Genomic DNA, 25,125 nt, shown 5'->3' with positions numbered 1-25,125 from the left:
ATTTCCTGTCCTTGACCCCTGAAATCCACCTGTTTCGAACTTGAACCTCGCATGGCTCTAATCATCGGAATCGCTGCAAGCCGTTTGACATAAACAGGTGACGGACAGCCGCATCACTTTAGTTTATTTAGTGGATTTTTTCTATATGATATTTTAAGTTGAGAATTGGCGATAGTTATTTCATACGTAAAAATATTAAATTTTCTTTAAACACTAAATGTCCCATGCATTTAGTGTTTAAAGAAAATTTAATGGCCTTTTTAGTGAACGAAAAAGTTATTATAAGTAAAGACCAAAAACCATACAAATCGTGAATTTCACTTTCAAGAAAACTAGCTCCTGCCCGCAACTTTGTTGTCTGTCTGTATGTCTTTTCTCAGGTCTCAAACCATCTCCATGCCAAATCTCATCTAAATCGTTACAGCGGTGTAAACGTGAAGAGGTAACATAGAGACATACCTAGTTACTGCGTTTATAATTAGTAAGGATTTTTATTTTATTCGTTTTATTACTAGGTATGTATTGTATGTGTATAACTAAATGTATTTTTGTATTCTTGAGCCTTATTAATTTTGTTTTCATCTCTCCTATTCGAAAAGTTCACCTTTTATAGGCTGATGGCCGGGTGGAAAATTGCATTTCCCACCCTAGAGTGGAAAGTATTTTTTTTTAATTTGTAGTTCGGGCAACGGCTAACAGCCATAAATGCCTTATATCTAATTAGAAATACGACAGTTGGTATGGGCATGTATTTTCAATCGAACTCTCACTGTGATATCTGAGACATAAAAACCAAGAGTTGGTTTAAACCTTTGGGTGGAAGGTGAAATGGCAGTCACCTAGCTGGCTAGTGCCTGTGCTAATTCATAGGATTAGGTTGCCGAGCCGACACCGGGCTCCCTTTAGTGAGCTGTGGCAAAAAGCCGGAACAAAAGGATTTAATCATAACCTTAGTGTCGTACAAGGGCCTGACACTCTTTGATAGAGAAATATAGTCTTATTGCGATGCTATAAGAGGAAAGAGAAAATCACCGACCGGGCATTTCTTCATGGTCGGGTTATGGCATCATAGCAAGGAGGCGATGGCGAAATACCGAAATTTATAAGAGTTTAAGAGAAAAAGGATTATGCTGCCATACATGAAACTGTCGATACATGAATATGTCTCTCTTACCCCTGGTCGCTCGGTTTCATGTCTATAACTACTTGTATATACAATGTCTATGGTGTCGTACTATAACTACGTCACAGTGTTGTCAGCATAGCAAAATCCGTAAAATAGCACCGGAACGCCCTCAAATCCTACGACGCTTCTCTTTCTGCACACTATTAGGTACTAAATTAGATACTAGTTTCTGCATTACCTAACTACAACATTTTTTGCGATTTTCCACTAACCAAACTTCCAGCGTTAAGATAGCTAACTCTACATATATATAACTATAAAGCAAATAAAGGGAATGAAGTGCTATTTTGTTCTGTATGCGAGTTCTTTTGTTTGAGGTGAGTAATAAAGCTTACTTTTAACCGACTTCAATCAATCCCAAGAAGGAGGCGGTTCATTCGGTTTTATTGTGGCTATTTTTTGTCACAGTGATAAAGATGAAAATTCGACGAGTGAAGTATCTGTTAGCTGGCGCTGTGGAGTTGGGGCGGCGGCGAGGCGGGGGCCTCCCGTGATTTAATACCGCACTCGCTAATTATGGCCTGTTCAAATTGTACCTTTCTCACGGATCGGCCCGGTTGCACCAAGGGCCGGTTAAAAAACTCACCGAAAATGTGTAAGCCAATATTGACGAAGCCAACTTATGTCGATTATGATTGGTTTAACGCTTTAAATAGGCTTATTATATATATATTTATTAGTAACACGAACAGGTACTTACGTATAATTAAAGATTATTTTTTCCTACTTTTCTTTTACATAATTATAATAAGCAGCATAGTTATGATAATGTCAATCACTTGCACGTAGATATGTATAAATCTTTTTTACAGAAATGTAATATGCGACAAACCTGATAAAAAATATATCCGATGGAAACTCCAAAATATTTTTACTGCTGGAGCTTTTCTTAAGCGTATTACGTATTTTGTTCGGGCAAATTTACCATTTAGGCCTAATTGGCAACTTGCAATGAGTACATTATATGTATGATTAAACATTAACATTTATTAAAATTATCCTGAAAAGAAAAACGTGCTTAGTCTGTCTACTTACGAATTTATACAGGTAAATCTATAAGCCCTTATCATCTCTAAAACGCATAGGCACCTCTATTCAGTTTCAGACATTTCATTCATTCAGGCCTATTTACATCTAGTAGTAAGCTTAGTTGAAAAAATCCCAGTGGTTCGGCCGGGAAAAAATAAAATCCGAATTCATTAAATATGACTATTCTAAATAACTATTAAACTTTATCATACCATCTTTTTCTCATTTTGGTTAAGTAAATAGTATATATGCCCTGAAAGAAAATTGAGTCTCCATCTATAATATTTCTGTTAAAAAACACAAAATTTCAAAACTATTTTTTTTTCAACTCCTGAAGGAGTGATGACTCTAAATGTCATTTCTAAAAAAGCCTTATTTGACTTTCTGTCAGTCGTATTAGTTTGATGGTTAAAATCGGAAAGCAACAGTGCCAAAATTAAAATATATGTTAGTTGGATTTTGTTACATTTTATTATTATATCATTCTAACACCGCTAAAGAACATAAGCATAAATCTTCTGTAAAAGAAATTAAAAAAAAATCAATTTTTGACATTTACATTCTGTGATGGAAAGCCACATAAGTACGTTGGTCTATAAGGTATATGGGCTTTGTTGCCTGAATTAAATTTTAAAATAAAATAAAAAATCTTTTCATATCCTGCTACGGCCTTTATACAATAACCTATGGTGTGAGAGCATGCCAGTAACATTTTCAAGCAGTTGACTAACGACTATTTACGTAGCTACTTAGGAAGGTCTTATGAGCTTTAGTGCTAATACTTTGTTCCTAGTATCGGTTGTGCCAACGTCTACTGTGCATAGGTACAATGTTGCCAGAGAACACTTGACTTGATTTATTTTTTCACTTTATATTTATTCTCGGCTGGTGGAAATTGTGTATACACCCTAAATCGAAATAATGAAATAGTTTTATACCTCTAGAACCTCTAAATATCTATATACTTGTGATTGTAGCGACAGGCAGTTACGATAGTAATATATATATTTTAATTTTACTGCGCTGAATATATATAGTTAGAATGATTTCATAAATTATATTACTGACTATATTATAAACTACTAATTGGGGCTTAAAAGTAACAACCAAATTTATTATAATTAACTGGATTTTGTCAGGTGTGACTAGGGCCAATCGCCGATAAGTTTATAATAAAATAAATAATATATCTATGATACGTTTTTACTACAAGTTAAATAGCAAAAATATTACTTAAAACGAATTTATAAAAATATACAAATAAATTGCCGTTTATAAAAAAGTTAAACATTGTTTAATCCAAGTTTATTTTTTCGTTTTAACCATATCAAGATGCGCCCGCTCCGGAGTACGTTACTGCATTCGCTATACTTACTCTGTCTGCCCAACCTGTTACCCGGTCAACCTTCGAGTGCTCGCTCTCGCTCTCTCACAGTTAACCTCACATACAACCATCTCTCTCCTGCGATCTCAGGTCAGGCCAGAGCACATTACCGTAATGATACTTAAACACATATTTAAGTAAGGTCTCGTTTTTGCGCAAAAACTTTTGCATTCGAAATTTTCACAAGATAGTTATGATGTTCTAATTTACAACACCGAACAGAATATTATTTAAAAACACTTTGTTATATATGTACAATGGAAAGTAGTTTTGTTTTGATATCTCAAAATTATGCACTATCAATATGTTTTGTATTATTGCAAGGACATTGCAAACCAAAACTTAATAAGTTTTGTTTTACAATTTAAGCACCGTAACTAGCAATACTGTACTACAAGAGATTAAGTATATTAGATAATAACGTACTGATTGATTTGCAACAATAAAATTACGTCATATTTGGACAACCTTCAACATCCGGGGTGTGCCTCCACACTGAAAAGTAATAAATACAATGAAAACAAATTATTAATTAATAAAAAGTCTTATAAATCCTATAAAAGATTAGAAGGCTTATTCTAATTGTAATAAAAGTTTAAAATTTATTTGTTATATTGAAAATGTTGTTGTTGTTTCTGGGTCAAGAAATTTCACATTTGACAGCTGACAGATCATATAAAAAACAACCTTATCAAATTAATATCCTGTTATTATAATCAGAATGAGCCTTTTGGTATGATAGGCATACTATATAATTAATAGTTATATGCCTATCCTACAAATATTAATCAAATAACGGGCGATAAGCGGAGATAGAATAAATTCGAGTAATCACCAAGTGAATCTTTGCAATATTTTAAAGTGTTGATTAAATTAGCACTGCGTTAAGTGGGTGGTACAATTACAGTATTAAACATGACCTTAAAATTTAATCAGGGTATGTTGTTACATTTTTAATAGGTATTAAGAGGATATACTGCGGCCGCTTATCCATACGAACGTAGTCCTCATTTTCCTCTTTGGATATTGACATTATGGAAACTCATGAAATAAAACTATGAAAACGGATTATATCGCGTATATTGAATTTATAATACATCCCGACGTTTCGAACTATTTACAGCGTTCGTGGTCAACGGGTGACTGAGAAAAATTACAAAGTGCAAAAATACCCACATACTAAAATAATGAACAATCATAGACTACAAACTTAGTTTAGTTAGTTTGTAGTCTATGATTGTTCATTATTTTAGTATGTGGGTATTTTTGCACTTTGTAATTTTTCTCAGTCACCCGTTGACCACGAACGCTGTAAATAGTTCGAAACGTCGGGATGTATTATAAATTCAATATACGCGATATAATCCGTTTTCATAGTTTTATTTCATGAGTAACTATCGCGGTAACCGAAGACAATATTATTATGGAAACTGTTTTAACATATTTTGATGTATATTAACCATAGCTAAATAGCTATGCTCCTGTTTACCTTTTTTTTAAATTTTTATTTGTGTAAAAATTAGGAGCGAAAAACAGATTTCAAACAAATTTTTAAATGCTTTAACTCTTATAATAATTAAAGACCCGAAAAAAATCAAACATAGCGGCCTAGCTGTGGTTGATATACAACAAACTGTGTCTAAATATTTTTAATAATGTTAATATCCGGAGAGGAAAATGAGGACTACGTTTGTATGAAAAGGCGATTTCGCACGGCCGCAGTGTATCCTCTTAATACTAATAAGTAACTTACTAACCTTCTTCGTTGTCACAGGAATATTCAAACAGATCGCAGAGGTCCCAAAAGGTCCTTATCTTTTCCGAGCCGGAGCTGCTCTTGCCACAGATAGGGATAGTGTCGTGGATGCACTTCCTAGCCTGGTCACACGCCGCCTCGACCCTGTTCTGTTAACACAATTGACTTTTACTTTAAAAGTGGCTAATAATACTAATTAATAACAATAAAGCTAAGTTTCTCAGCCATGAAGGAAGTACATACTTAATTTATTAAGCCGTATCGCATACTTTTACAAAACAGGCAATTACATAGATACAATTATATAGTACTTTTAATGTGACATTTCTTCACACAGAAACAACAACAACATTGACAACATGACAACTGACATATCATATCCATAACGAATCCAGATTAAATTTAAAACTTTTATTACTTAAGACCCCTAATCTAAGGCCTAATCTTTTTTAAGATTTATAAATAAGACTTTTTATTCGTTTTATTAGAGTGATCGAGTATGATTTATTATATTGATACTTAAAAAACGTACCACTTCTGTTTCAACGTAGGGTGGAAGGTGACAATATACCACCATTATGACATGTAGCCATAAAAAACCTTAAACAAACAATGTTACTATTTAAATATTAAATTGATGGCTGGATATAAAAACAATTGCTTTATATAGTTTATACAAGTATCGTGGATAGTTTTCAGTACTATTTAGCTATTTACTTAGCTATTCACCATAACCCCTGAGAGGGTCTCCTTAGGCTTACAACGCACTGCGATAATTTTTTTGCTCTTTCAGAACCGCAAAAAAAAGTACTGTACGGCATGGTACACGCACTTGCAAGACTGAAACCGCAAGAAATTATTGCAGTGCGTTCTAACTGTTCTAAGCCTTAGAGCATGTCAAGATTGTTACTAGAATACAACTTGCTGTTTAGATTAGAGAGCCAACCCGTGGAACATAGTAATGGAACATTAATTCAAACCTAAATTTATTCGGTAAGAGATCAAAACAGATTAACTTACAATGGATAAGGACTTTCAGCCACATAACGTGGCCGCGTATAAATCCAGTAGTTGCCAAATAGTAAACGAGGTATTGTACCAGCGGCCGTAGTAGCGCACGGCCAGGGGTGTCACACCTCACTAACAAAAATATTTAGCCGCAAATCCGTTAATGATGTTAAAATAACCAAACTGACAACTGAACTGTTGTAAATTGGCAGTTTTGAACGTCATGGGTAGTTTAGTGGAACCTGTAGTTGGCTATTATCATGTTACTTAGATAGTTATACATAACTAAGACTTTTTTTTTAATTATTGATATTTTTTATAAGACAAATAAATTTAAGTTCCAAAATGTTGTTTCTAATGAAATATGTTTAAAATATCGATTTAGCGTTACGTCCTTGAATTTACTCTGTGTATATATTTAGAATCAGACCACACGTTAGCTACACCTGACAAATGGCTTGTCTAAATAGTTCGTGATATAGAGTATGTTTATCCATAATTTCCTGCATCAGTTCAAAACAATTGGTTGGTGTCAAGCATAGATCCTGCTTCATCGCAAGTGCATGTTATTTGAGCCACCTGTGCTGTAACTATGTTGTTAAGAAGAGCTGTCACAAGTTAGCACCTATGTATTTTGTTTATTGATTAATAAAAAAATGCTTATAATTAATACTAAGAATCGGAAGCATATTTAATATTATTTTTGTTTCAGGTTTAATATTTATCAGACTAGCTATAGTCTGGTGTCATGTAGAGTTAGAATCTGAAGACTATTTCTTCCCTTTAGAGGCGGTAAGCATGTTTTACAGCTAATATTTACTCCTTTCATGACACAACCCCAGGTTACTTACTGGGTTAAGAACGCCGACGACCTAGGGTAATAAGTAACAAATTGACAAATTACATCGAGATGTATAGACATGATGTTCGGGTGATTAGCATATGTTTGACGAAATTATTTATAACGTTTTAATTTTGTAAAAAAAATACCTTTTTTTTTGTACATAAGTGCATAGTAACACAACATTGTAATACAGACGCTGAATTACTGCAAGTTGGCAGACGAGTGTCACCACGACCGCGTGCCGGTGTGCGGGCAGGACGCCAGCGGCAACTTCAGGGCCTTTAGAGACGACTGCGATCTCTACGAGTACTGCTGCGATGAGAAAAAACGTAAACTTTTATAGCAACATATACTCTAGCACAGTAAATTTGTCAATAGCAAAGGGCGGCAAGTTCAAAAAAATTTGGCGCAAAGGGTTGATCTCTCGTAGAAAATTTGAATTTCGCCTTTTTCCTACTGACAAGTTGGGTGTGTTCGAGTATAGCTGCCTAATTCAAACTCTGAACTGTCGATGAACGAGTATTTAGAAAGTAACCGCCGCCACGTTTATTTTAAATATATAGCTATAAAAGTGCACTTTATTATTTCTACGTTTTTCTAACACGTAAATTGTTTGTTGTTCGTTGGTGTTTATAATTCAAAATATTGGTATTCTATTCTATTGTATCGCGAATACTAAACATATTTTTTATTTACAGAATTTCGTCACGTGGAAATAGACATCTGTGCCGGTGATCCAGCGCTCTCAGGGTAGAACAGCGATTAACGATTTTAATTTTAATCTAAACAAAACAATCGTCCATCTTTTGTATAAACAGACTAGAAATCAGTCAAGAACTGGATTGTTGTAAGTTTTTTTTATATTTATGCTATAAAACTACCACTAAAGGAAAAATTATATTTAAACTAGGTTTTGCCCGCGACTTCGTCTGCGTGGACTTAGTAACCGCAGCTAGAGTAAGAATAGCGCCTGCAAAAATTTTCATAGCAATCTAAATTTTAGCATATTATGCACACAAATTAGCAGGCACTTCGTTAATTATCTCAATTCCACCCCGCTTTTTACTTTCTTAAGCAATGATTTTCGGAATAAAAACTATCATATGTCCTTCTCAGGGACTCAACCTATCTCTATGCCAAATTTCATCTAAATCGGTTCAGCGGTTTAAGCGTGAAGAGGGAACACACAGACAGAAAGACAGACAGACAGATTTTCGCATTTATAATATTAGTATGGATTATTTCGTTTGAATGGATGAAGCTGAAAGCGTTTCCTGCAGTTAACGAGAGCACCGCGGGGACGGAGCGAAGCTCGTCATAAAATGCACTCAAAGAAAAATACCACTTCTTGAATTAATAGTAATAAGTAGAAATTTACAAAACATTATTATTAAACATTATTTATAAAATAACTGTTTGTCATAAGTTTGTGTGCAAGATATTTATGTATAATTATAAATATTATGCTGGTTTCATTTCGCCTGCATTAACTTTATCCCTAATGTAAATTACAGGTAAAACAGGTCATGTCAGGTAAGAATTATCTGTTTATACTAATTCTCAATTGCCAAATAGATAATAAATTACTGTTTCGATATTAATTTACTGAAATGGAGAAATAAATACCTAGCCAGTCCCTACGATGAATCAACTTCGAGCCCCGACATTAGGTATGAGCACAAGTTTTCATGTAGGGGACTGACTTTGGACATTTCAATTCAGTAGAAAATCTTGATTTTGTAGGAATTGCGCTCGTTTTCTCCACGAGATTTATCTGTGCCAAATAAATAGGTATGGTATAAGGTTTTCAAATAGAAATACGTTGTTTTTTTAGCTATCTACCGACTGCGCCAATAAGTTTGAAAAACTTATTGACATAAACCGGAGCTTTAACACATTCACTGCCCCCAACGCACATGTGCGTTCACCGTCATACAAGTTTGTTTCTAGGCCACGCCCCCTGGCAGTGAATGCGTTAAGGCCGTTCCATCGGTTTGCCGCTGTCACTGTCACATTTCGCAAGAAAGAACGGAAAAGATAATGCACGCCAAGTGTCAATTTTGATCGAATTTTGTCGATTTTTATTTATTTTAAAAACGTTACCTTACAATATCGAAATTCGAAAGCTATGAAATTACTATTTAAGTTAAGATTGTTTTTTTTTCTTTTTTTGTTTATAGTATCACATAATAAATAACCGAGTAAAGTTGGATTAAAAGTCCGAGTTAGAGGTTACTTTGGGAATTAATTGTATCGAGCGAAGTGTATCGAGGTGTAGCGAAGTGTTCGTATATCGGAAGCTATGTTATTAGATAGATAGATAGATAGATTTTTATTCGGTATTAATCATACATTGTCAATTACATAATAAAAATTGATTACAAAAATCATAATAAATTAAAATTATTTAAATTCACATAAAAATTAATGTCGACAATTTTGAGATTCTAATACTTACATTAGGAAATCAGTAAAATATTATTCAAATTAAATACTTACAATTACAATAGAAATAATCACAATTACATTAGAATTAGAATTAGATGGACGAAAATAATGGTCACAATTACATTTATTACGGGGATTTGGACATACTTCATTCGTCCAGAAACTCATTTACCGAATAGTAGGCGTTCATTGTGCAATAATTCTTAAGTTTACGAACAAAAGTACAGTCGGTGTCAACGGTTCTGATTGGCTCGGGTATTTTATTATAAATTTTTGCTCCCATTATACCAAGTGATTTACCGGTTTTTTTAAGCCTATGCGCGGGGACAGCCAGTCCTGGCTTCCTCCTTGCGGAATTTCCCTTTGCCACAGGGAACTCATGCGGGTTTCTCCTCACATACTTGCCGACCTCGAAAACATAGAGAGATGGTACTGTCAAAACTCCAAGGTTAATAAAAAGCTGTTTGGCTGGCTCGTCCGTAGGAACACCGCATATTAGTCGGACAACTTTCTTTTGAATTATGAATGGCCGGTCCCTATCAGCTGCTAGGCCCCACAGGTCTATTCCGCTACTCAGGTGAGTATGAAAGTAAGCGTAGTATGCTGTCATAAGGTTCTGCAGCGAAAGTGTACGTCTTAAGCGTGACAAAGCGTAGTAGGCAGAGTTAAGTTTCGCACATAGCGCATCAATATGCTCACCCCACTGCAAAACCCTATCAAAAGTGAACCCAACGTAACGGGTATGATTAACAGGTTTAATTTGGTTGCCATTAACATCAACATCCAAATTTGATTGCACCGTACCACTGAGTGTAAAGTGAATTAGGTTTGTTTTGGCAGCATTCACTTGCATCCCGTTACTCTCAAACCAGTGCAGCAATTTAAAAATAACGTCCTTAGTATTAGACTGCAATTCCTCATGGTTACAGCCGTGAACGATTGCACAGATATCGTCTGCGTACATTACAAATTTAACAATAGTGCTGGGAAATGGCAGATCATTCACGAGCAATGCAAAAACGGTATTCCCGACATTCGAGCCCTGAGGCACGGAACGGTCCCCGATAGATCCCAGCTCAGACCGATCGCCATTTATATCTGTTATTTGACTACGGTCAGCCAAAAAAGATTTAATAATGTCTAAGGCTGTACCACGTACACCATAGTGCTCTAGTTTAGACAGTATCAGTCCATGGTCAACCAGATCGAATGCGCGGGATAGGTCAAAAAATATAGCAGCCACATACCGTTTTGCCTCCAAGTTGTCAAGGACAGTTCGTAGTAGTTTGCGCGCTGCGCCTACAGTAGATCGGCCCGCCCGATAGGCGTACTGCTCATCGCTGAGTGCTCCGTTCTTGTTGAGAAACCCTAGGAGCCTATCACAAAGACCTGTTTCAAAAATCTTGGAGACTGCGGGTACAAGGGATATAGGCCGATAGTTTTTCATTGAGTCTTTGGTACCCTTCCCCTTGTAAACCGGAGTCACCCTGATTCTCTTAAGTGAGTCTGGATAGCAACCATTAAATATTGAGCTATTTAAATATTCGCACAAATGGTAAGTGAAGTTTAACGGTAGCCTATGGAGAATTGAGGTAGGGAACCCGTAAACGTCTTTAGTTCCCTTCGCTTTAAGTTTCTTTAAGATTTTTGCTACTTCATCAATAGTAAATGGTGCAATAAACATGGTAGACCCCTGAGACGGGCGGATAACGCACAACAGGCGCATTGCGTCTCCCAGGCGCGGGCGCACCGGGGTGTCGCGCACTACGCTCAAGTATTAAAGATAATATAGTCAAGAATCACATATATTTTTTCCACGTCTACTAATATCAACGCCTCTTAGAAAAACATGATCATGTAAGGAGATTTTTCGCCTTCTGGCTCAGGGAACCGCCTTAATCAGCTACTTCACCAGCGGAAAACTTAGTCACACGCCTGAACCTCTATGCTACCTTAATTTTTAAAGAAGTGTACCTTTCAAAAACATAAACACCATCTTCTACAATAATTAAATGACACCTGAATATCTATTGTCACTAAGTGTGGCGCTAAAATTCCGCCAAGGCAATGGTCAGACATAGATTGATTAAAAAATAAAACACTTACTAATTTAGTACTGAATATGTGAACTACTTAACATTATTATTATTAAACTACATTAGGTATGTGATATGCAACTGTAATTTACGTGGAGTTTTTTATTTGTTCAATATTTGCATGGATTTGTTTAGTATACATTTAGTCAATTAAAATGCAACTAGCTCCTTAAATTCATAACTACATATTTTTGACGGCCAGACTCCTATTTTGTGTTATTGATCTGCCTTCACTTACTTTATACGGATATGAAAGCTCTATTAGAAAAGTATTGAATGCTGGGAGCTCCGTGTTAGCATTCGATTACGTTAGATGTCCCTGGTGGATATATGCAAAGAGGATATAATAAGATAGAGCGGTACTGTCATAGTAAATTTTGTAACCACTGTAAATTCACTGCATGCATTCACTGTATTCTATCGACATACTTTAAAACTAAAAATGAAGATTTATAAAAATACGTTAAAATGTATTTAAATATGGATAAATGATTTTTTTATTTGCTTTTGCATGTTCTTTCGCCCTCTATACGAGAGTAGGCCAAAGCTACTGGCGCCCTCTGATCGAGAATCAAATTTTCGGGATTTTCGAGGCACGTTTTTTCCTTAGACTGTATCCATCTATTACGGAGTTATATCTATCTTTAATATATGTATAGCTACTTTTTATAAGCAAGCTTCATAAGTGGTTTCCAGCTAACACAGTTAAATATTTACAGTATAACTACTATGAAAATTACCTTTTAATATTTACTTCTCCCCATGCCTTGTCAGTTAACTCTAACAATGGACATGAATGAGTGTTGTTACAAATCAATTAACAATTATTTATAACAATCACCGTTAAATCACGTAACTTTAGTCCACAACTTACAACTATGGTCCAAATTCAAGTTTCAGTAAAATATGTATAAGTATTTTTCAAATTATGTTGAGTATATAATATAGAAAGAGCATTAGTGTATCTAAGTTCCAAAATAAGTGTAACGAGTACAAATTATCGGTAAAAATTGGACCATAGTTGTGCTTGAGGACTATAGTTACCTGATTTTACGGCATCTATTTAGGTAGCAGGTAAGTATAGTCCCTGAATATATGTGAATCATAGTTATAAACATTATGTATTTATACTTCAGCTTATGTTTGTCCACAATTTCCTGTCTTAAGCTATAACAGTTAATAATTTATGTAAACTATCGACTGCCATTTGGATTACGAGTGTGTCGAGCTCGAGTTCCATGTGCTGAAACTATGACATTACGAAGAGCCATCACCGGTAAATTACAATTTATTTTTAGTTTTTTTTTCTTGGTTACTCTTGTACAACAAACATTCGTTTACTTACCTATTAACTGATTAATTAAATTTAAACTGAATATTACTGTGTAACAATTATTTTGCAGGTTTGTTGATTATCAAATTTGCAAGTCAAGTCTGGTGCCATGTGGAGGTGGAATTGGAAGATTATTTTTTCCCTCTAGAACCTGTGAGTAGTACACGATATTTAGCTCTACTCTGCAATCGTTTTAAGACGCGATAAAGAAAATAGCCCGTAAGTAGTATGTTTACTCCACGAGTCCTCCAAGCACAAAATAAATCTTATATTATCTTGTAAATGCAGCAAAATGAAATGTCAAATGCCATTAAACGAATGATTTTTACTCCCACTTAGGTACACATGTACACAGATATATATAAAATAGTGTTGTTCTTTTTTTTAATTTTCAGTTGTAAATTATGTGGGCTAAAACCACCCTGACCATATTTTTGGCTTATTGCAGAATTATGGATATTTCATTATTTTGCGCCATGCATATTATCCCAACCCTGTCTATTTTATGTCGTTTTATGAAAAAAGTAATGCAATACCATGGTGTTTGTGGCAGGTGATAAACTTCTGCAAACTAGGAGACGAATGCCAGCATGACTTCGTGCCCGTGTGTGCGCAGGACTCGCTCGGCATCACGCGTATGTTCAACGACGTCTGCGATAGCTACGAGTACAACTGCGACGAAAATAAACGTAATGTTAACTCAATATTTACTTACTAAACAATTTACACCCTTAAAAAAATAGTTCAAAACCAATTTAATTTAACATTGATTCGCTCGCAAAACGTGTGTGTTATGGAGCGATTAGGTTAGCACATTATTTATTTATCATATGGCATTACAGTTACTGGATTTAAATTGAATACTTTTATCTAAAGATTGAGGTTTGCACTCTTCAAATACTCGATGGCCCTTTCACTGAGGTTCGCGAGGTCTTCAAGGTTAGCACATGTATCTACGTCATTCAGTTCAAAGATAATTACGAAGTGATACTTATGAAGTGAACCATACAGATTTCCCTTTTTGTATATTTTGCTTTTTTTTTTGTAGGAAAGAGCGCTTCTGTTAAATAAAGTTAAATACATGTAGGTACGAATTGCGTTGAACGAGGGATGAGTGAGGTTGTATTGATACGTATGTCGCCCATGCTCCTTAAAAAATAAAATGTTTCGCTTCTTTACAGAATACCGTCACGTCCATATGAAAATGTGTAAATATGAATTCGTACCCGCTCCGTATGAATGGGGCAACCTGGGGAAAAAGAAATAAGGCATGCTATGAATAAATTCAACCAGTACGAAATAATCCTGTTTATAATTATAATGCCGAAAAATAAACGAAAAATTATACCCTGCAAGCTCTTTTAATTACTTCGTAATTTAACAACGATATTTTTTATCATCAACCTTAGATAAATCAACCAAAACCTGCGAAATGGTCATTATCACATTTATCACCACTTTTTACAACATTGGTCTAATTTTCATATCCTGTCATATCTTAAGCCCACATTAGTTAGACATGTCGGATTGAGCGTCATATTGTAGCAATAAAATTATCTTCAAAGTCTATCTCCTATCTTCTACAATTAAATGCTTTAGTTAGTTCATTTGTAACATCGCGGTTCATGTATCTTCGTAAGAAAGCTTTGTAGCGATTATATTACACCTCAGCAATGTTCAATTTAATAATTACCACTGCTAGTATTTCCAGACCATGTTGAAGGGAGCCACGAGAAGGTAATTATTTTTTTGTTCACAAATAATTTTTTCCTAATATTTTTGATAAAATAAACGTTTATTTAAAGTTTAGTTTGTAATTACTAATTAGCAATGTTTTGATTTTTAACTAAAACATTATTTTTGTACAAACGGGAGAACCTCAAAAACTGGTCTGATTAGACGAAAACATATGCATCGGGGCTCGTAGTATATAACATAACTTGTTTACAAGCATAGGTGCTGATGTCAGGAGACCCAGGAGTGTAGCATAGTACCCATAACAATGATAAAGCACGCTTTTTTATACAGCTATTTGCGACTGGTTCATTTCACGTATCGAATAAAAATTCCAAATAATAATTAATTATTTACCAACAAATGTGTGCTTGCATATCAGCATCCAGGACCTCCCAAGGCGTAACTAACGATCTTCCCGAGCAAGACGTATCGCCGCCCGCGCCGGTATCAGGTCGCCAAACCAATCACTTTGCCAACGCAGCTACGGCTGCGAATATTGCGGCAGTACATTAACTAAATGTTACTAATTACTAAATTAATAAATTAAAATGCCTCCTTAACACATATGCATTTTAAATCAAGCCTAATAGAAAAAAAATTGACATTACAATTAATAATCCTCTATGACAATACTTAGATTCATATTTAAATTTTATAATCGTAAAAAAAAAACAGTAATAAAGTGACATTGAACTAGATACTAGTCGTGACGTCGCAATATTTGTGTCTTAGCTAAGACTTACAACTTTGATTAACAAAGATTTAATATATGTCTATATATCTTCGGTGACAGCTACTTTTGACATAAAAGACAAATTGGTCGCAAAGACGTCATGCGTCACAAAAAAAACCGGTCAAGTGCGAGCCGGACTCGCGCACGAAGGGTTCCGTACCATTACGGAAAAAAACAGCAAAACAATTACGTTTGTTGTATCCCATACAACAAACGTGATTTATTCACGTTTGTTGTATGGGAGCCCCATTTAAATATTTATATTATTCTGTTTTTAGTACTTGTTGTTATAGCGGCAACAGAAATACATCATCTAAAAATTTCAACTGTCTAGCTATCACGGTTCATGAGATACAGCCTGGTGACAGACGGACAGACGGACGGACAGACGGACAGCGGAGTCTTAGTAATAGGGTCCCGTTTTTACCCTTTGGGTACGGAACCCTAAAAATAAATTTGCTCTCTAGTTTGTACGTTGTTTCTTAAAGATTACGATTAATTAATTGTGTGGCAAGTTTTCACTGTACATTTCGATTAATCTGTTATTACAACAAACGTATTTACTTACCAGTTGGTATTATTTGTGATTTTACTATTCCTGTTCGTATGTTATCGGTTTGGAGCGGCTGGTTTATTGTGAAGGGTGTTGAGTTGTATGACAAGTGCCAAGCAATTTATTCTGTTGGTTATGCTTTTGCAAACTTAACGTAAGCGTTATTGAAATGGGACTCGGTTTGTGTATTTCAAAATTATACCAAACTTATACAACTCCCCGTGTGTAATATTCATTCAAAATGTTGGTTAACTAAACTAGACAAAAAGAAGAATAATAATAATAAACGGCAACGTTCTTGACGAGTAACAGATGTAACACTGTCATGAGAACGGATGCCCAAAAACGGTAGTATGCACTAAAGACCTCTGATACAGTTTCCAAAAACCAAATCCGTTCTTATATGTTACTTGTTATTGATCTGCATGATTAAATTTTCAACGTTATGCCTATCTTCATAGGGTTCACTAACTTGAAAGAATAGTAGGGGATTGAATGACCTTTTTAAAAAGCTTTAGAATTGTTTACCTATTTCGTTTGAGAGGGGCCGTGCACCCGCGCCTCCTATTACCGAAGCAGTGATAATGCTCTTGTGGATGCCGAATTCTGTCTTAACGCCGACTTAGTTGACACCACTTCGTGTCATATTAAAGGTAAAATGCCCCGTTTGTCCAAATGTGCCATAGGTTTATGCGACTTTATCTTTCCGAGTGGAACATGACATGTCACAATGAGATGCTAAAAGAACTGGTTAGCTGGAATATTGTTAGTTTCGATATTTTTTCTTTGGAGGTTTATTTTACTATTTGTGTGTAATCGAGCAAACCATTTGCTCCGTTATCTTATCGGATAAACTAATCAGATATATTATATTTCGTAGGTCTCTTAACTCTTATATATAAACCAACAGTTATTTAAGTGACGGGGTTGTGCGTTTTACTTTAAAGCAGAGATCGATAACCTGTTTAGTCAGAAACTTTAATTTCTTAGACAAATATACTCGTAGGCAGGCACGCAGCTTTGCCTACAGTCCCGAAAGTGTTAAAAAGCGACCGGTAAATATTTGCCTGTCAATATTGAAAGGTTATGTCAAAAGTGTAACACTCAGTTCAGAAGCACTGTTTAACTTTACATTATTGTATTAACTAAATTCTGGGTAACCCCGTATATTTTTAACGTACGATCGTTACGTGGTGTGTTGTGTTGGGTTACGTATCACAACGCATATCTACTATTTCACATACGCTTACTTAAGCATCTCATGTCTGGTCAAGGTATTACAGATAACCAGAGTGATTATTCGAGGATCAACAATGGTTCTAGATGAACATCATTTTCATTATTTTTCCAAATCTTTTCATTACATATATTGTAAAGTTTATATATGTAAAAAAATGAAGTTTAGGTATCAAATAAAATGAGAACCCGAGAAGTGCTAAATACATTGTTTTTTATTTATTTTTGTGTGAAAAACTTAATGCGGTTCACAGAATACATCTACTCACCAAGTTTCAACAGTATAGTTCTTATAGTTTCAGAGAAAAGTGCCTGTGACATACGGACGGACAGATAGACAGACAGACAGACAGACAGTTCCGTTTTTTGCCATTTGGCTACGGAACCCTAAAAAGTAGTGCTTTATAAAGATAACCCAATTGTCGTTTAAACTCATTATAACGTATCGCATCGAACCGAACGACGATCCCGAGACGAGACATTTAATGGAAGTTTATCACAATTGCACAATAGAAGTGTAACATAAATGTATGTAATGCGGTAATAACACATTTCTTCAATTATTTTTAAATTAAGGTACCTAAGTCCAGCCAAAAGCGACTTGAAATAATCGTCATAGGGATCATCATTCGACGCGAGAGGTATAAGTCATTTAGTCATTATCATATAAACACATGTCTTTTCTACATTTTGTTAAAATTTTGCCCACATTAAAGTAACCGCCATGCAAGTCACAATCCTTCACTGCATGCTTAATACCAGAATAGCGTTCTAGTACATATTAAGCATTCATGGTGTTTACCTTACATATCCCTACTTCTGATTTGTAGAAACCCTGACAACAATGTATTGGAAATTGGAAGAACCGTGTAACTACCGCGCATCGCGCATCCTCCAGCCCTCAGCGCACGCGCACCGGCCCAGCACTAACTGCGCGCGTAAACACTTGTCTTGTTAACCCAAGCAGTTAACCAGGATCTGGCACTTAGCCGGCCGGTGATAACGCAGTGGACAAAGCCTGTGTGTTTGCGCCTAGTTGCACTTTAAGTGGCCTAATTGCTAGTAGAATGTCACCTGGTGACGTGTGCCGATTTGTATATGAAAATTTTGTATAAAATGTGATCTAAGTACCTACAGTAATTAACGAGGCGCTATATAATTGTACAGCGTTTTTTTTTTACCTTTAGCCATATTTTGCAAGTTCAATAGCAACTTTTACTATGGGATCAACTCCGAAACCAAGTTTATTATTGATATTTTTGCAATAATACTTAAATGTTTACTAAAACAAACTGCCGAGCTAAAATGAAAAACCGTGATTAGTGAGCTCCATTAGCAAAAATCAACTTAAATCAAGATATAATTAAACTTTTTTCAATACTTTTTTTAGTGAGGCTGAATCCATACTAATATTAAATTCAATTAACATGTTATTTATTTCAGGCGCTGAGCCCATAACACTATTAGTTTCTTCAATTACACATACATCCCTAACTACATTATAAATGCGAGAGAACTCTGGTTTCCTCAGTGAAGCTTAAATCGCTCAACGCTCAATTGATTTAGATGAAATTTGATATGAAGATAGTTTGAGCTCTCACACAGACGAAGTCGCGGGCTGAAGCTAGTAATATTATAAATGCGAAAGTAACTCTACCTGTCTGTCACCTCCTCAAGATTGAACCGCTGAACTGATGTAGATGAAAGGGTGTAGCAGGATAGCCCTTGAAAAATTGCCCTCAGAGGTTTTAGTTCAAAACTATTACCATGATGCCCCGTGAGGAGAAAAATTTTCATACAGATTTTCAACCCTCTACTGCCCCCTGGAACCTCACGGCATCCATTAAACCCTAAAACGTTTTTATTTATTTTCTCCTAAACTATGTAACTGACGTATTTCATAATATTTTGTATAAATATTACTTTAACCTAAAGGAATTGTTAAAAAAAGAAGAGCCTTCTGAACCTTTTCCTTCTTGAAAATGAAAATAATAAAAATTATAACACTGTATAACGAGTTCAGCTAGTGGTACAAATACCAATTTTTCAAATGTGAACCAATATCTAATCTGCATAATATTCAAGTTTCATCAACCTAGTAAAGGTGGAACACTGCAAAAAAATATTACCTTGGTCCTTCTATGTAACTCTTAAATCCTTGCAATAGGTATTATTAGTAATAGTAGAGCAGTTTCAGGTGATAATGTGGACACGCTGAACAAAAGCACCATTTTTTCACCAGATCTGGGTCGGGTAGGGTCATAGGGTGGAACAAGCATGTTAGCGAGGCCCACAGGGAGGCCAGGCTTTGCTTCCAGAACTGGGTCGCGTGTGGCAGACCAAGGTCAGGTCATATTTTTGCTGCGATGTGTTCCAGTCGTAAAATATTTAAATCTAAACTTAGATGGGTACAAAACCACCAGGAACAAATAAAAATGGATTTGCTCGCTGTGCATCACGGTAAAAATGACTTTCGTAGTTTTTGGAAGCTCACCAAGCGGATGGAGGCAAGGCCTGGACTCTCTGTCTGTGTTGACGGCACCTCAAATCCGAAGGAGGTGGCAAACATGTTTAAGGAGCATTTTAGTGTGAAGTCGACTCTCGGTGGGGACGGGGACCTGCGGGTGCTTGACGCTCAAAGCGGAAGTGATCTTCAAGTTCGTTTTAGTGCCAAAGATGTTGCTAAAGTACTAAGGAGTATGAAGAGAGGTAAATCTCCCGGTCATGACCGCTTAAGCGTCGAGCATTTGCAGTTTGCTGGTCCTCACTTGCCTAGATTATTGGCAATGCTCTTTAACCTCTGCATTAGTCATTCGTATTTGCCCGAGAGTATGATCAAAACACTAGTGGTTCCGATCGTTAAAAATAAAACAGGTGATATATCTGACAAGACGAACTACAGACCTATTTCTCTGGCAACCATTGTGGCTAGGGTGCTTGACAGCATGCTCAATTTGCAACTGGACAAGTGCTTGCAAATACATGACGCGCAGTTCGGCTTCCGTGCTGGTCTGTCAACCGAGAGCGCAATAATTTGTCTAAAGCAGGCTGTCGAGTACTATACCCGCAGAAAAACTCCTATTTATGCGTGCTTTTTGGATCTCTCGAAGGCTTTTGACCTCGTAAATTATGACTTATTATGGAAAAAGCTGGACAGGATAGAGTTTCCAAAGGAACTTACACGCATATTTAGGTACTGGTATGGGGGCCAGAGAAATAGCGTCCGCTGGGGCGATGTATTCTCGGACGAATATGGACTGCAGTGCGGTGTGAGGCAGGGGGGGCTTACCTCTCCAAAATTATTTAATCTTTATGTAAACGACTTAATCGGTGAGCTCAGCAACACGCATGTCGGATGCCATATTGACAGGGTCTGTTTTAATAATATAAGTTACGCTGATGATATGGTGTTGCTGAGCCCATCGGTGGGCGGATTGAGGATCCTTTTGGACATTTGCGAATCGTACGCTCGCCATCACAATTTAAAATATAACGCACTCAAAAGTGAGTACATGGTGTTTAAAGCGGGAAACAAGTGCCCAGAGTATGTACCTCCCATTCACTTGAATGGTCAGGTACTGAAGAGGGTGACGACCTTCAAATACCTAGGGCATTTGGTAACCGAAGATCTGCGCGATGACGCAGACATAGAAAGGGAACGCAGAGCATTAGCGATGAGAGCTAATATGATAGCGCGCAGGTTTCACCGTTGTACAGCCCAAGTAAAAATAACTCTGTTCAGAGCGTACTGTACATCGCTGTATACCTGCAGCCTATGGACCAGATATATACAACGATCGCTTAATGCTCTGCGGGTCCAGTACAACGACGCTTTCAGGGTGCTGTTGCGGCTGCCGCGATACTGCAGCGCGTCCGGGATGTTTGCGGACGCGAGCGTTGACGGTTTCCACGCCACGCTCCGCAAGCGTTGCGCCGCGATGCTCGGTAGGGTGCGTGACAGCCGCCACAGCCTCCTGGCCGTCGTGGCTAGCAGGTGGGACAGTGGCCTTCTGAAGCACTGGTCCGCCATGCACGTTAGCCGCATTAATAAATTTAATTTAATATAATTGAATTTAATTTAATTTAATGATGTGTAATTGTATTTTAATTTTAATTCTAATTTTAATTTTAATATTTGATATGTTAAATTGTATAATTGTAATTGTAATTGTATATGGATTCCGAATTGTCCGAAATAAATGAATTTTATTTTATTTTATTTATTTATTTTTTTTAGGTACTTGGTAGGTCCATAGCTTTAAGTTTTTGATAGGAACCAACTCCTCTGTCGGTCATCTTTAATATTATGGTGGCCAGTTTGAATTATACGTATATCATTTATATCTCGAGTTCTAAATAACGTAGAGTCACAAACTTAGTGTCTAAGTATACATATTTGGGGTCAAGGAGTTTTATTAGATATTTTTAGAGTCGAGTTCCCAAAGGATATCAAACAGAACCCTGTTCCTAAGCTTCCGCTGTCCATCCGGCTGTCTGCGTGTCAACACTATAGCTAGACTGTTTAAATTTCTACAGAAGTTGTTTTTTTATTGCTGCTTTAACATACTTTCACAAAAATAAAAATAAATTAAAAATTAAACAGTGCTCTCATACATGAAACGTAATTTTATGGCGTTTTTTTGCCCGCTCATACCTAACAATCGGTATATCTTTAGAACCGTAATATGTAGATACTTGAAATTTCCGCAGATTATGTATTACTAAAGCCTCTATAATAACAAATAATAAAAATATAATAACGTTAATAATTGTTTTTTTAACATAAACCAAATATATAAATAAACACCAATTTTGTATTTTCAAGTGATTTAGCAACTAAGATATTGGTAAAACAATTATTTAGTTGCATTCCCTGACTTCAAATATGTATATTTAGACACCAAGTTTGTGATTCTAAGTAACTTAGAACTCGAGATATTATAATAATTAAAATGACCGCCATAAAATTAAATATGACCGACGGAGGAGTTGGTTCCTATCAAAAACTTAAAGCTATGGACCTAACAAGTGCCTGAAAAAAAATTGGTGCTTTTGTCCAGCGTGTCCCCATTTACGACAATTTGTTCGAGCGCTCTGCCCCACTATAAGAAATAAACAATTGCCTGCGGCCGGGAATTACACTTTGCGAAGATGGTGCTAAATAAATATAAATTAAAGTCATTAGTTCTTATACGAACATTTTTATTAAGTATTAAGGTACCTATCCTGACACCCTTTGGAATGGAGATAATAATAATTAGCTCCATGCATGTTTTTTTGTAATTTTGTAACCATACTCGTAATCTATATCGTTTGAACACCGGAAAAAAATACTTTTGTAAATCTTCACATTATTTTGTAAAAAAAATATTTAAAATGTTGAAAATTTTTGAGCGGTTGAAACGCTCATAAGTTTTGGCGCGATTTCGACATAGCGTGATGACGTCACACGTTGGATGGTCCAACTGACGTTTGCTAATAATGACACTTATGTGAACTAACTGTCGAACGCGTGACGTCACGTTCCGTTTCGCGCGTATGCTCACTAGCATTTCGCGGGCAAATTTATTATTTTAAGCAATTAAATGATAATTTAATAACGGAAATGCATTTGTAACATGATATAACGGTAAGAAACATCCGAATAACAATATTTCGTTTAAATATTTAAACTTCATGCATGAGGCTAATTCGAGTCCCGGGGTACTATTGCAATACTAATTCTACCCAGACTAATCACGAGCAGAACCTAGGATTTAAAAAATGATTACTTTAAATTTACTACCATTGTAATAACTAAACGTAAGCAACAGTCGGTAATGGGTTACATTTTTTACGATAAGAATCAACGATAAAATAATTAAAGCTTCGTAAAACATTTATAAGTTTTCCTGTCTGCTGTTAGAGTTTAGGAATACCATAAGCCAAAGTATCTAAACCTAAGTAATCTGATCACATGTTGATGTCCGTCAGCCTGGCACGCTTAGACGCCGCTCCAATCAGCGAGGTTCCGTAACGCTAATGCTCGCCGCGTGCGTACGCGTCGTAAGACAATACGAATGCTTACCTTTCGTGAGCAGCGCGGCGCTAGTGTGGATATACCGCTATTTTATTAATTAGTATTTTGTACTAAATACTTAATACTAATTTCATTGTAATTTTGCTCCTATACAGCGAACAGGTACGTTCAATGTTACGTTTTCAAGTTTTGAACTTAGATTTAGCTGCAAGGTGACAGTTTTCATATAATTTATGCACGAAAATGCAAAAATAGTAAAAAACATACAACAATTAAGAGACCCACGCTATTGTATGTACGTTTATAATCTTTATTAATTTACTATTCTCTGGTAAGTATTACATAATGTTAAAAAGTTGTAGAAAAATTCAAAGTTCAAATGTTGTAACATGGAAGTTTAGGACTGTAGCCGGTTAGGCCATATCCACTTGTCGCTCGCCGATGATAAATACATTAAATATAAATTTTATAAGGCCATTAAAATTAGGGCGGTCGGGCCGCGAGCAAATTGTTGTTGTTGGCTGCGCCGGCGCACAAAGGACGCCGACTAATCAATTGCCTCTGCGGCGGGCCCGCCGAGAACAAACCAGGTAACTATACTTTAACGGATCTTGTTTGTTTGTTTTTTAAAATTTTATAAGCAGTAAGTACGTAGGTAAATATCAGTTATAACACACATTTATTTTTAGGCATCATGAACATATATTATACATAATTAATATAAAAAGTGTAATTTTTAATTCGTGAGTTTTTAAGTTTGTTGCATACCTAGGTACATATATTTTGATTTAGTTTTACTGGTGATGACTACCACTGAAAATATTTCCAAATATCGTTTTTTATAGGTACAGGTTATTAACAAAGGATACCAATGCTGCTTAATTAGGTATGCCGCTGTATAACATCACAACATTTAATAGGTGGTAATGTAAATACATAGAAATTAAAATTTTACATTTCTTTAAATTACATTACATTAAGTCTTTGCTATCATATTAAATCAAGAAATCGTACGGCAAGCAACATTTGTGCCTGATGTGAGCAGTTGATTACGAGACCACGACACTGCAAAGAGTATAACGACAAAGAAGAAGATCATATTAAAACTAATCTTCCAATAAAACTAGGTTGGATATTGTTTTTTTTGCAGGCATTCATTCGAAAATTCGTGAAATTAGACTTTATACCATATAAACAATGATTGTATCATCATCACGATCATATATATGTACCTATACTTACGTCCCACAGCACGTGGCAACAGGCAGCCACGTTAGCATAATGCGGATTGGGGATTTCACACCCACCAATTAATGTATGTTATAAATATTGGATTTGTTATTTGAAAACACTCAAACGCTAATCTTACCAACAATAAAACCTAGATAGATCGATTTTTCGCCCTCGTTAGCCTCTGGTTTAAAAATTAAATCGAATCATTACAATTTAATACCCACCGGGCTACCGCGAAAACTCAAGCAAACTAATCATTTTAAAAATGTACCCTAGTTTGTCTGAATTGTCGTTTTCATGCGCCCCTAAATTGTAAACTTCATCGAAGTTGCTAAAGTAGTTTTTGAGAATTTACCAAAAAAATATGCAAATGTATCTGAAAAAATATGATAGATTATGTGTCGCTCCTGTACTTATCATTAACTATAAGCACTTTTCTGTCAATTCCTCACATACACTATTTTACCATACCTGCTGCATAGTACTGAGATTCTCATTGCCAACTCTTCATTTATTTTATTAGCAGGACT

The 25,125-nt window shown here is 35.8% G+C and overlaps 3 protein-coding genes and 1 long non-coding RNA gene across 5 annotated transcripts in view; 3 read left to right on the top strand and 1 right to left on the bottom strand.

The window, feature by feature from the left end:
- LOC134741220 (uncharacterized) overlaps nt 1–10,317 on the top strand; it is a 257,435-nt gene extending 247,118 nt beyond the window's left edge. For both annotated transcript variants that reach the window (XR_010127868.1, XR_010127867.1), the window contains exon 3: nt 10,307–10,317. This is a non-coding gene — a long non-coding RNA (uncharacterized LOC134741220). The remainder of the gene's footprint in view (nt 1–10,306) is intronic.
- On the bottom strand, nt 4,036–6,421 carry LOC134746933 (uncharacterized). The gene is made up of 4 exons (XM_063681508.1): nt 6,376–6,421; nt 5,888–5,955; nt 5,357–5,504; nt 4,036–4,094 (listed from the first exon to the last, which is right to left on the bottom strand). The coding sequence occupies exons 1-4, from the start codon at nt 6,398–6,400 to the stop codon at nt 4,048–4,050; spliced, it is 288 nt and encodes a 95-aa protein (XP_063537578.1). The 5' UTR covers nt 6,401–6,421; the 3' UTR covers nt 4,036–4,047.
- Nucleotides 6,894–8,023, top strand: LOC134746923 (uncharacterized). Its single transcript, XM_063681498.1, has 4 exons — nt 6,894–6,980; nt 7,076–7,155; nt 7,401–7,536; nt 7,906–8,023. The coding sequence occupies exons 1-4, from the start codon at nt 6,956–6,958 to the stop codon at nt 7,959–7,961; spliced, it is 297 nt and encodes a 98-aa protein (XP_063537568.1). The 5' UTR covers nt 6,894–6,955; the 3' UTR covers nt 7,962–8,023.
- Nucleotides 10,318–12,909: 2,592 nt separating the features above from the next.
- On the top strand, nt 12,910–14,411 carry LOC134746914 (uncharacterized). The gene is made up of 4 exons (XM_063681488.1): nt 12,910–13,027; nt 13,155–13,237; nt 13,638–13,773; nt 14,266–14,411. Exons 1-4 carry the CDS (start codon nt 13,003–13,005, stop codon nt 14,349–14,351), a joined length of 330 nt encoding a protein of 109 aa, XP_063537558.1. The 5' UTR covers nt 12,910–13,002; the 3' UTR covers nt 14,352–14,411.
- The last annotated feature ends 10,714 nt before the right edge of the window (nt 14,412–25,125 follow it).

The sequence above is a fragment of the Cydia strobilella genome, chromosome 1 (assembly GCF_947568885.1).
Source record: "Cydia strobilella chromosome 1, ilCydStro3.1, whole genome shotgun sequence".
NCBI classification, from domain to species: Eukaryota; Metazoa; Arthropoda; class Insecta; order Lepidoptera; family Tortricidae; genus Cydia; species Cydia strobilella.
Note: the sequence above shows the minus strand (reverse complement) of the source record. Positions and strands in the feature narration are given on the sequence as shown.